The 13,498-nt window shown below is 38.9% G+C and overlaps 1 protein-coding gene across 1 annotated transcript; it reads right to left on the minus strand.

Moving 5' to 3' along the window:
* Positions 1 to 9,427: 9,427 nt before the first annotated feature.
* On the minus strand, positions 9,428 to 12,348 carry LOC137719602 (ras-related protein Rab7-like). The gene is made up of 7 exons (XM_068458639.2): positions 12,119 to 12,348; positions 11,772 to 11,798; positions 11,424 to 11,523; positions 11,167 to 11,313; positions 10,986 to 11,066; positions 10,756 to 10,901; positions 9,428 to 9,725 (listed from the first exon to the last, which is right to left on the minus strand). Exons 1-7 carry the CDS (start codon positions 12,175 to 12,177, stop codon positions 9,662 to 9,664), a joined length of 624 nt encoding a protein of 207 aa, XP_068314740.1. The 5' UTR covers positions 12,178 to 12,348; the 3' UTR covers positions 9,428 to 9,661.
* Positions 12,349 to 13,498: the final 1,150 nt, after the last annotated feature.

The raw sequence follows: 13,498 nt of genomic DNA on the forward strand, positions 1-13,498 counted from the left end.
ACCATTTCTACAACCTCTCTCTAACTCTCGACACTCTCTCTTTCTCTCACTAAGCTCCGAGAAGGAACAACCACCAGTCTATCATCTCCTAAAAATATGAACCTTGAACCTTGAGGACATGGGGAATTCACCTGCAATGTTTCATGTGTCATCAAGAGCTTAAGTTATCTCTATCTCCAGTCCTCTATGTGTTCTGTCATTAACGTCGAGAGCTTGAGCTATCCCGATCTCCATCTCATGTATGATTAATCTACCCCTTTTGGTTACTATGGGTTCTAATCTATCTGTGATGAACATTATGTCGAAAATCTTTGGGGTTTAATTTTTGTCTTGAATCTATGCATGCATCTTACCTTGGCGATGAATTCTACCGAATGTCGTCGAGTTCGAAGCTAAGTGGTGACTGTCTGCTTGGAATTTAGCTTGATTTAGATTTTTAACGTTTTGTTGGGCTAACCTACGCTTGAATTCGTGGGTTTAATTCTCTACATGCACCCACACTCTCTGTATGAATTTTCGATGGTGAACCCCAAGCACTTTCCGGCGAGTTTAAGGGTTTTGGCACTCGAACTCTTTTGAACACCATTCCAGGTAACTAAATACCTATTTGCATGTGAGTTTTGGGCTTGAAATCGCCAAGTTTTGACATGCATGCACTCTGCCAACCCTTTTTCTAGATTCTGGCAAGTTACATCGATCGCCAATCGTTGAATCCAAGAGGGATTCAACCTCTCCTTGTCCTAATCGAGTTCGAGCGGCCCTAAATCGTGTTCTAGGCTATAATTGCAGTTTTTGGTGAGACTTCAGTGATCAACCACGGTGATCTGTGATTGTCACCGTTAGTTCTAATGGTAGAGGTTGAGATTCTGTTAACTTTAACAGAATCTTGTAATGAAGAAGGTATATTTCGTTAAACCCTATATAAACCTCACCACACCAGTGCTTGGCACCGTCAATGATGAGTGTGATGTCTACTTGCTGAACCACAGCATGAGTACGATGGAGCATTCATTAGGTACAGCAGCCCTCGGCGATGCGTGGTCAGAGCACAGTGGCTCGTGATAAACATAAGACCTAACCCTAGGTTTTTCGGTGTTCTAAATCACGTTACCCTCATTTTGTGCAAATTTGACACCTAAATAGTAGATTTGGACAATGTTCCACAAATTCATGTTTTAAGCTTATTCTAGCTTATGTTGATTGTCACAGGGGGCAAAAAGCCTATTTGAGATGGACACTCTGCTTACCTGTGAGTGGACCCTTCAAAAAACTAAAACGTTTTAACATATATATATATATATGCCTAATATGCCGATGCATATTAATATGGTAGTCTCTGACGAGACGTGATGATATTTGATAATATCTTTAGATCATCAGTAATCTATTTTCACCACATGGTCATCATGTGATATGTCATATAGCTATCTTCAACCGTAGATTTATTTACAGTGATATTTGTCCTAATAAACGCTAGGGTTGATAATTATTACTAGTATTGAGATTAACTAGTTGATGCTAGTATATTTCTTGCTTACTACACATGTGTTAGTGGATGCTAACATGATTCATTGACGGAAGGTATGATTTCTGGACTTGACTTGATTGTTTTTTGACGATATTGATGAATGAGATTTTACTATTGTGTTAGTATTATTATTAAATAGTTTTCACTATATATGTTTCAAAACAGGGGTTATTATGTTTAATGATGATTTTATAATTGTGATAAAACTAGTACACTCACGTTTTGTTTTATTGACCCCTTCAGGACGTAACGAGAATAAGGAGAACATCGGTAGGGACGAATAGGTTTGCAGTGAGGCTTTCATCCTCTGGACTTTGGGTGATGTCTCATTTACTACAGTTTTATCTTTGTTGTAATAATTATGGCATAATCGTACTTTTGATTATGCATAGCACTGCACTTTGTTGTATCTACTGTTGTGTGAAACTTCTAGCTACTTTGATGTTATGTGAAAATAACGGGGTTAAACCCGAGATAATTTGTGTCTCCAAGTAAGAGGGATGATAAGTATTTTCTTGTAGCAGCTTTGGATTTATATTAAATGAACATCATTGCTCAAATCCTTACACATCATAAATATCTTATTGTGGCTTCGTCATTAAGTTGGCTGTGGCGTCATCTCCGGATAGGGTCATATGGTTAATTTAGTGTTGGCCAGCACATCATGACCTTGTAACCTATGTTATTAGTGCTAGGATTTGTCAAATAAACAGCTTTGTTTGCTTTGCTTCATCCTCGCTATTTTACCATGTCTTTTGCAAAACTTTACCGTACAACGAGCCGCTAGGTAGGCTACTTCAATAAAGTGGTTGATCCCATGTCATCACTTTAGGCTGCAGTCTTGGCTTTAATGCTCAAAGGCTTTACTTGCATGAGGCAATTTGCAAAATTTCTAACTTGTAAAGTCGGCGGTAGGATGTGTCGCTTTCATAGAAAGCAGACAAGTCTGCGTGGCTACTACAGTTGTGAACTTTGACTTCGGTGGCTTCACGAGCGTAGGCTTTCCCATGACGAATTGCGAAATTTTCAACTTATAGACCTGGTAACCAAACATGTGGCTTTCGTAGAAAGCAGATGAGTCTACGTAGTTGCTATAGTCGTGAATCTCTGCTTTAATGGCTTCACGAGCCTTTGGCCTTCCCAGGGCAAATTGCGAAATTTTTAACTTATAGAGCGGCGGATGCGTGGTTTTCATAGAAAGAAGATAAGTTCGCGTAGCTACAATAGTGGTACATTTCGGCTTTGGGTTTTGCAAAACTTAAGCCATAAACCGCCGACCAGAAACACTGCTTTTGAATAAGTAGATGTTACACGTAGTCATGGTAGGCTTAAATCTTGGCTTACAGATTGCGTAGAGCTGATAGCCATTCGATCATCGGCCAGATGTCTTACTTACAAAAGCAAACAAACTGCATGACCACTTTAGGCATTAGCCTTAGTTTTTGGAGGCATTTTAAGCTTATATTGTGCATAAAATCACAACTAAGTGGCCTTATCCTGCCGAGGTGTTGTCCCCTGATCTTTTAAGCTGTGTGAAGCTCGCTACGAATCTTTTGGGCAACATTATAATTGATTTCGTGGGTCGCTTGGCTAGTATTCCAACACTTTAGAGCCAAGTTATGTTCATAAAGATTAGATGTCGTGGGCAGACCATATAGTCACGTAAATCTTTCATGGGCAAGGATTCTGCACTTAGGGCCTTTTCTAATTAAAGACCCAAGCTCATATAGAAATGAATCATTTAGTCAGCCAAGACTTTTAAGAAAAGACTATTGTGGCCAATTCTGGGACTGTCCCAATGCAGGTAGTTAAAAGCCTTCTAGGTAACTGAGCAATCGAACAACATCCACGTATAGATATCTCAGAGCAGTTTACCCTCTCCTCATGGGAAAGCGGACCCAAATAGGTGTTGGGTAATTAGTTTACCCTCTCGCTTTAAAGAGCAGACCCAAATGGGTGTGAGGTTTACCTAAATGAGGGTTTAAGCAATTGTTGTAGGCAGTCGTTAAGCCAGGTTTGTGAATAACTTCTTGGATCTTCATTAAGAATAAAGAAATGTATCAACTATGCTGGAAAGTAGAAACTGCATAACTACTTGGATAATCCTTGCCCTGTGAGGTCTTGTTCGTCGAATTGCTTAAGGCTTCAAACTTATTTGGATAGGCTTGAATGGGGTTCGGGAGGTGATAGGAGATTTCCCCAAGCATTCCTTCGTATTGCTACTTAATGGAAGTTGAATGTTTCATTCTTCCAGAGCTACGTGTGGTCCGAGAATGCTTAGACTTGGGAAAAATGCCATTAATCCGCATCATTTTCAATGAAGGTTCAGTGTTGGCATCTACTACTTACGTAGGCTGTGCAGCTGACTTGTCGATGTATTCGTAACACCAACCTTCCTTCGGCAGCTCCTCAAGGTACTGCTTCCACTTCAGGCGGCCATTGGCAGTATGACTAGGCCCTTAGTGGAATGCGCAATACTTTGTCTAATCTAGCCTGGTAAGATCATCCTTCATGGGTGCCAACAGTTCGAACCACAATTCATTCTTAAGCTTATAAAGAATCTGGCCAATTGGAACTGTGAAGTTGGTGAACGTTTCAGGCGCTGAGTCATCTCTGTTTGGGGAATGGTCCATGCACTTTTTTTTGTTGTACTTGTTTCTGCATGACTGCTTAGCCTCTTCCTATAGTGCGTGTTTCTCTGCCAAAACACACAAAGCTGCCAGGGTCAATTCCCCACCCATGATCAATTTCCAAATAAAGGGTGTTCGGTGGGAAACCCATTTTTGAATGCTACAGTTGCTATGCCTTCATTACAGTAGACAATCTTAGACTTTCTCCGCCTTGAACCTCTTGACATAGTTGCGAATTAACTTCTTCAGGTCTTTCATAATGCTGAAGAGGTGGCCAGACATCTTTTTTATTAAGCAGTAGGACGAATATTCTTGGTGAAAACTAAAGAAAGTTCGTTGAAGTTCTAGATTGAGCCTGGTAATAAGGCGTGGAAATAATCTTGGGCCTCGCCTTGCAATGTTGCAGCGAAAATCTTACACATGAGAACGTCATTGTTGCTGTAAAAAGTCATTGTGTGCGGTAGTGCTTCAAGTGCCTATTTGGATCTTCATTTCCCTTGACAAAAGGTGAAACGTAGCTGGCTAAACTTCTGCGGTGGTTCCGTCTGCTTGATCTCATCCGTGACTGATGGCATGCTCATATTAGCCAAGTCACTCCGAATGACATCGTCGATTGTTTTAATGCGCTAGAAGCCAAGTAGCTATACTACAAGTCTTTATACTTCCTTTTGGATTTGCTTTTGTTGGGGCAACGGAGCCTCCGGCTGCCCCCGGTGTTGGCTTACTGGCCCATGTTGCTCTTCTGCATGTCCTGCTCATATATGTCGGGACTGCGATGCAAACGGTTCATTTATGGTTAGTGAGAGAGATGCTCGCTGTCGCACTTAGTGGGGCCAGCCAGTTGAACTTGAGCCAGCCTACTTTGGTGCCTTGCAGAAAGATCTCTTTGTGGACCTAACCTCGTGTGGACACTTCACCAAGAATGTTCGGAGTGCTCGTTAAAGTGTGGACCCAACCTTGAATGCACACTAACACGTGATATAAGTCGAGAATGAAAGTTTCTCTGCGCACTGAGGCAGGAGAAGACATTTTCTCGAAGGCCAAACCAAGAATGTACATTACCCAAACACATAGTTCGTGGCGGGCTGAACGGCTGTTTTCTAGGACGTTGCTGGAATGAGTCACGATCATCTGTCTTTGTCCTGCTTGGGACACCTCGTCTGGAATGCGCTGCGTCTCAATGCACTTAAGAAGCTGATTTACCAAGGTGGTCTACTGCGCAAGGGCGCTGGTTAAGTCGATGACCTGCCAGGGCAGGTGGCATCCGCCATTTGGAGTAGAAGAGTATGGATGATCGGCGTCTCCATATGTGATGGAAGTGTAATGAGCTACAGATATAAAACTCGAGCTCAGTGTGGTCATACCTATGAAAAAATGGGTGAAAACATCCCTGGGTCGACCGTTAGTTCAATGGTCAGAATTTGGATTGCCTAAAATGATCTTGGACTAGTCTGGGGCTGCACAACAGGTTGCTAGAGCGAGTCGCCGGGCGGGCCAACTCTCTTAGGTGGTTGGGCCTTGCGCGGGGATCTCGTGTACTAGCTGACCTTGGGCCTGCATTGAGTGTTAGGCTAGTGCTTGCTCCTCGCAGGCTTGGGCTTAGCTGGAAGTGAGGTAGGCCAAGTTGGCAGCTAGGTGGGCTTGGGCCACCTGCCTGTAGGCTCCTCCTGTTGGCTGGTATAGTTATGCAGCAAGGCTTGCTACTACAGTGGGATGGGCCTTCTGCCGTAGGCTTGCCACGCCTCAAGCCTCATACTCATGGGCCATTGCATAGACCTAGGCCTCCTGCCAAGGGATTTGGGGATTGGTGCGCTAGATGACACCTTCTTGGGTCGCGGCCTGGTAGCCCTGCTGTGGCTACTGGGTCACGTTAAGTCTTAAGGATCACCATCATGGGGCTATGTCCTTGCCTTCACTCTCTGGTCCAAATCCTTGAACGTACTAATTCCGTTCACCATGGTTTCTGAATTTCCTATCATTGTATTCTTTCTCCAAGGATTGATCAAGAAACTTTTCTAGGAAAACTTAATTGATGCGATGTGTGAGAAATTCAACGTAGCAGAAAATTTTAAATCGCGAGAGTCTTCTTTGAGTATTTGAATGAGCTCTCAATGAAAGCACCAATTTGTCGATGCAAATTTCCGCCATCTCTTCCTTTGGCAAAAATGCACCTGTAAAACAATCAACACTTTTGATCAAAGTCCTAAGCCTCACAGGCCCACGAGGTGGAGGGAGAGGGGTTCCAAAAGCTTACCGAAATTTGGTATAGATGGAGGAATGTATAGGGGAATGGTCGGCTATGTTGTTAGGGTTTTACCCTACACATGGTAGCATCCAAGGTTTATGGAGAGAATATTCTCAAGATATAAAGTAGGAAATAATATCTTGAGATAATAGTATAAATATCTCTAATTGAGTTAAATAGATATTACTTACTTGAATGAAGTCAATCTTTAATTGGGAATGTAGTGAATCGTAAATTGGGAATGTATTAAAGATAGGATTTGGGTTATTAATCCTTATCTTTGATCCTCTAGAATTTTTGAAATTATTTTTGGCTCCACAAATATTACATTTGATATCGTGTTGTGGTTGTCTCACTATGTGGCTTAATCCAAATTCCCCACTCTTAATACCATTATAGTGAAAGAAATAAAAATGACTCGGAACGTGAAAATAAAATCTTCATCGGAAGGGAAAACCAGTCATAATAAGATATTTCTGTCATGGTTATTTTATTTCGAGCAGGAAAATGGTACATTGTTCATTTTCATACGCAGAAGTGAAAATTAGAGAGCTGAAATGTAGATTCATAATAGTGCATTTAGGAATGCTCGATAGCACACTATAACAAATGAAGGTATGACATATTTTCTTCCACCCTCAAAAGAAATTTTTTTACATATTCAGAAGAGATAGCCCATCCTTAGAGTATCCCCAATGGGGACTTTATCCTTCATGAGGCTACTACATTTGAAGTCCTAGTGAGAAATTTCATCCTAATTTCGACAAAAAAATAAAAAAATAAAAAAAAAAGGGAAATTTCATCCCTAATGAACGAGAAAATTGGACTAGATCCACCACTTGGGTTGGCAACTTCATTCCTTGGGTAGCAAAAAATTCGGCTACATCCAGCCCCAAATGATATAAGATGTTCTACTAAAAGGATGACTTGCTTTTATTAATTTCAAAATAAAAAGACACTACATATTGAAATGACATTGGTAGTTTAAGACCTAAACCAAAAACATAAAAAAACAACATACCTAAATTGTATGGGCATTACAATTTATTTATTTGAAAGAATAAACAAGCAAACCAACCTAAATTGTAAAGTCATTACAATTTAGTTATTAAATGCTACAAAGACAAGACTTAGCCTTTATGTGCATATTAGTTCCACACATGTGCAATCTAATTATTTCGGAGTGCAAAGTGGACATTTGAATTTTCCAACAGATGAGATTGAGATAAGAAAATCTAATCCAATGGTTCATAAGTGATGAAATCTAACTTTGTTAGAATTTAAATTTTTTTAGGTTGAAAGGTTCATAAAAAGAATTTAGATAATACGTTCAAAAATTAACTTAAGAAAAGTTAACACACACAAAAAAGTTGTTGCGCAATGAAATCACCACATAAAAAAAATGTATAGCCCTATATAGAGCTTGAAAGGTATATAGCCCCTCACTGGGGCAGATTCTTTTTTAGAGACGCAAAGAGTTCTTAGAGCTCTAAAATGAGGTATATCCACCACTTTTCCAGCCTCCTATCGAACCCCTAATTGGGGATGCTCATAGCATGCATAGCCTCCTCTTTGATCTGATTCTCAAACAGTTTCTAAAATACCTTGGAAGTGACTGCATCATTGAAAACTAGCATATTAAAGCCTCTAAGAAGATTTAAGCAAGCATTTTCATGGATAGTTTAATAAATATTCAATGAAGAACTATACCCAGAAAATGCTTGGTACTCCTAGGAGATCTGAGTTGGAGACGCAAAACAAAGACACTCTCTAAAAAATAATCTTTCTCACCAATGAGGAAATGAAATCTTCTAACCCTATAAAGCAAAACCTTTGATTGCTGCAGAAAAGAATACAAAAAGACACTTGTCAAATGTAAAAGCAATCTGAGCAGATGAATAGATTCAATCTCATATAAAAGGTGTCAGTCAACCCATGTGGGCTGCCTTAAATTGCGTGCCCAGCTAGCATAAAAACAGCAAGCAATTCTAACAGGACAACTTCACTAGTCATAATGCGTAAAAAATTTAAACGTAAAATGCATATACATGTACAAACCTTACTTGCGTTGAGGCAACACCATTAGCACTTTGATCTTCGATAACCCAGACTTTAGAACCAAGTATCCTAAAGTCTAATCTAAGGAAAATTGATCTAAAGAGCATCTGTGGTACATAATTACAAGATTGACAAAGAAAGCCAAAAACAACTAAATCTTGACTTCAAAAGTGATCTGGAATCCCTCCTACTCTTCGATTCCGTTGAGTGATCTGGAACCCTTTCTTGTCGAATTCCGTTAAGTGATCCAGAATCTTGTTTCCTTTCAGTTCCATTGAGTGGTCCAGAACCCAATCTTCATTGATTTCATTAAGTGGTCCGAAATCGCATACCTTGTTTCTGTTGGTTCATTGATGCCTTGGATTCAGTCTACAATGTGAAGCTTAGGAGGTATAGGCTTTGGCCAAACTGTGTCTCTCTAGCCGTAGTTTTGTATTTATGAACGATAGATTTGAGAACCTTGTGTTTTGATTTAGAAAGGCTAATGGATGTATGGGTGCATCTTTCGGGATTCTCGGTGTTTTGATTATGACCAGAACCCACCAGCTTATTTTATTATAATTTCAGTTCGGTATTTCTTGTTTGTATTTCCTCACATCCCCTACAGTAAAGCACCACGTGTCGATCCTAGACGTATGTCACGATTGGGCGTGACAAGTTCTATACCAATTTATTCTCAACCCTTAATGTCAACATAGTTGTATAAAATAAAGTATTTATCTAGGTGTCTTATAGTTATAGTTAAAGTTTAGCCACTAACATTATAATCTAGTGGTATTCCTCTTCACTTGTAAGTGAGAGGTTTTGGATTAAAGTCCCGTGAATAATACATTTTGATATCCTATTATGGTTGTTTCACTATGTGGCTTAATCCAAATTCCCCACTCTTAACACCGTTATATTGAAAAGAAAGAGAAAAGACTCGGAACCTAAAAGTAAAAGCTTCATGAGAAGGGAAAACCATACTCATAATAAGATATTTCTGTCTTGGTTATTTTAATTCGAACAGAAACAATGGTACATAGTTCATTTCATACGCAGTTGTGAAAATTAGAGCTAAAATATAGACTCACAATGGTACATTTAGGAATACTCGATGGCACGCTATAACACATGAAGGTGTGACATATTTTCTTCCACCCTCAAAAGAATGAAAAAATTATAGAAAAAATTTACATATTCAGAAGAGGTGGCCCATCCTTAGCATGCACAGCCTCCTCTTTGATCTGCTTCTGAAACAGTTTCTGAAATACCTTGGAAGTAACTGCAGCATTGAAAACTAGCATATTAGCTTGGTTATGTTGTACCTTCGAGATAGAAATGAAAAGGTGACGATGGGTTTGTTTGAGAGTGATTTTGTACGAAACATTTATGCTCATAAAAACTTTTCGCTAGAACTGTTTTAATAAGCACGATGAAATTCAAGTTTTCCTCAAGATTCTAAAAGACGTTAGGCGCTAGTTGGGTGGCGAGCTAAGGCCTAGCGTCTAGGTGGCTAGGCGGGGTCTAGGTGAGGCGCCTAGGCGGATTAGGCAGATTTAAGTAAATCCATTATATTTCGTGTAAATAAGTATCTGTTTATACTTTAAATATATATAATTTCATCATAAACTACAAAATAGACTGACATATGTATTATAAAGTATTGGAACACAATGAAAACATGGGGAACATGCATATAGTGTGTGCTCATTTAAGTATTCAACAAGTCTCTTACAATTTATTAAAAAAATGAAATGCAAAATGAAAGTTATCTATTTTTTTTGTCTAAGTAAGTTGTAACCTAAGCAGGTGCCTAGGCAGGTCTGGGTGGGCTAGGCAGGCTAGGCGGGCGCCTCAACTGGTCTAGGTGCTCTTTCTTAATTTTCAAACGCCTAGGCATTAATCGGGACGGTGGCTAGCCGTCTAGCGGCTAGGCAGGGATTTTTAGAACAGTGGTTTTCCTAGATGAACACTCAGAAGTGTGTTGAACACCTTGCTACTAGGTCCTTCTCCGTATGCACACTACAAATCTTTTAACTTGGAAGCATTATCTTTTTTCCGAGCCCGGAACTTAGAAGCATTTGAACATTTGCTTCCAAATGTTATCACGGGTGTTTTTGGTTATGTGAAAGCACTTTTAGCCATTCTAAAAACGCTTTTAGCCGTTCTTGAAATACTTTTAGCTGAAAGAACAGCCAAGCATACCATAATTAAGATAGGCAACAATAAAAGATGTGGAAGGAACCAGAATGAACCCTGTACATTTTTTTGTGTATAGAAAGAATGGTAATCATGTCAAGTTGTGTACTTACATGTCTTGTTCATGTTCATTGGTTAGTCCTGTTTTTGCAACACATAGAAATGCTTCATCAACATTGTAATCCTCTTTCGCCGAGGTCTCAAAGTAAGGTATGTTTCCCTTTGCAGCACACCATTCCCTAGCTTTCTTCTCAGAAACCTGCAAAATTAATATGTTGTATTAATTCCAAGAATAAAAGCTTTGAAAATTTTCAGGATGCATCATTTATCCATGTATATATACCTCACGGCTGTTTCCACCATCTATGTCAATTTTGTTTCCCAGTAGTATGAAGGGAAATGCTGCCGGGTCAGTTGGATCTGCCTGATAACCATTAATGAAAATGAAAATGAAAATATTCGGAAATAAATATTAAGTACCATGAACTGACAAATTGGAAAAATGAAGAAGCGTTTTTGGAAACCTGTTTGAGAAACTCTTCATGCCAGTTCTGAAGTGCTTCAAATGATTTATTAACATTCACATCATACACAAGAACGCAGCAATCTGATCCTCGATAAAACGCAGCTCCAAGACTATGAAATCTTTCTTGCCCTGCTGTGTCCCAAATCTGTCAAATACGAACGCAGTAAACATATTAAAAAAGAGCATAATTAAGCCTTGTTTAGTTAGCTGTATGTGAATAATATATAAGATACTATTAATGTTCTAATTACTCACTTGCAAAGTCACCAATTTGTCATCAATCTGAAGTTCCTTGGTGACAAAATCTGCACCAATTGTAGCTTTATATTGTCGATTGAACTTCTTATAAACATATCTGGACAAAACATAAAGGATCCACACATTGCAGTATATTCAAATGTAGCCATCACAAGTTTGCATAAAACCTTGTTATGTGGAATCAATTACTAACTATAAGTTCCAGTTTAATGCTTGGACATACAAGCGAAGAGAAATGAAACACCAACATCATAAAATACAGAATTAATGACAACTGATCAATTCTCTGTCTGTGTGTGTGTTCATATATAATTACGGTTCCGGTTGCATATATCGAAAGGATACTGATTCATCAAAGACGTCTTTCCCACCCTGAAATGGCACACAAACAAGAAGAACATAGTTCATATCAGTAAAGAAAATGCTCAAAAGAATAGATCTGTACTTTTTCTTTTCGTTTTTTTGGGATTTGTTTGGGGAGGGGGGTAGGGAGCGCCAAAGAAGAAAATAGTTCATATCAGTGAACAAAGCCCATTACAGGGGAAAAGAAGAATTAGTGTAAGGGACTTGTAACTAAGTTGGTTGAAGGACATTCGTCCTTACACATGAGGGCTCAAGTTCAATTACCCTCTTCCAATATCCTTGTATAAAAAACTAACAGCAGAAAGAAAAATAGTTATGGCATCACATACCCACTATCTCCAAGGACGATGACCTTAAGCAGCGTTCTTCTTTTCATAGAAGTATCCATGGCTGGCTGTATTATTGTTGAAGACAAATAAAGAAAAGTTTTTTGCTGATCGAGCTCCAAGCTTTAATGATCAAAGTTAAAGTGTTTGCTTCCTTTAAATCCAATAGGATGCAAAATGTTGGGAAAAGTTTGGAAAAAGAAACTATGATCACGTTTGATAAAGAAAAGGGGAGGCCATTTTCAAGGTGGTTCCTGATTCTTCTTAATTCACTAGCTAGGTGCTCAACTTTTTCTTGGGCTACACTTTTCTTTTCTAAAATTTCTTTTTTTTTTTTTTCTTTTTTTTAATTTATTTATTTATTTATTTTTCATGTGATGTGTTGAATTGAATGATACAAAGTGAGAGCCATGTGAACTTTGCCAACCAAAACCAACGTTACCCGCCAGCTGAGCTCTTTCAATATTTTTTTTTTTTTTTAATATTTGATAAAATTAATTGATTGACAATGTCAATTAATCAGCAGTAAGAGGACTTGAAAAAAGTGCTTGTTAGTTGACTTGCTATTGGCCTTAGTGCCAGTCGTGGTTGCCTCAACGTAAAAGAAACATCTCTCATCTCTGTATAGTGTTTGATTGTAATTTGACAGGTTGGACATTGTTGGTTGGTTTGTTTTCAATTAAGTTGCAAATTGGTTGCAATATCTTTAGTTACTTTAGAATCAAAAACCAAATCTCTGCTGGTGGCTCGTAGTGAGTAGAGACAGACTTGGTGCCTACAAGAACATGCATGATTGACTTCCATAGGATCATAAGGTGCCCAACAAAAATAAGGAATATGCATCTGACTTGATTTCAGAAGCTTGAAAAGTAAGCAACACTAGAGAAGTGGCCATGGAAGAACGGAAGTAGAAATAAAATAATAAAATAATAAAATAATAAAATGTTTCATCATAAATTGATCAAACTCTTTACTTTAGTCATTAAAATCATCCTAAAAATTAGATGCCGTAAATCAATCTCGTTCTTCCGTTAGAATCTCATCAAAAAATTTATCAGTGTGCTCACTTGGCACACAGATAGAACCCAGTGTTATAATAATATTGTGCCATGTGAATTATATAAAAACCAAAAAAAATTAAAAAGTGTTTTAAAAATAGTAACATCTCGCGGGTCACTTGTCTCATCAGCAATAGCAAAGTCAACCATCAACTCCCGCCAGTCAGTCTTCTTCCAGATCTAAGTCGCCAGCTTCGTCGAGCCACCCGTCCTCTATAATACGTCGACTCCTCCCTTTCCTGTCTATCTGTAACCCAACCCCTTTCCGTCGAATCATCAACCTACCCTTTCCCTTGCAATCCTTGGCCCAAATGATTTTGATTCT

This window comes from Pyrus communis, chromosome 15 (genome assembly GCF_041283825.1).
Source record: "Pyrus communis isolate YQ-2024b chromosome 15, ASM4128382v1, whole genome shotgun sequence".
In the NCBI taxonomy this organism is placed as follows: domain Eukaryota; kingdom Viridiplantae; phylum Streptophyta; class Magnoliopsida; order Rosales; family Rosaceae; genus Pyrus; species Pyrus communis.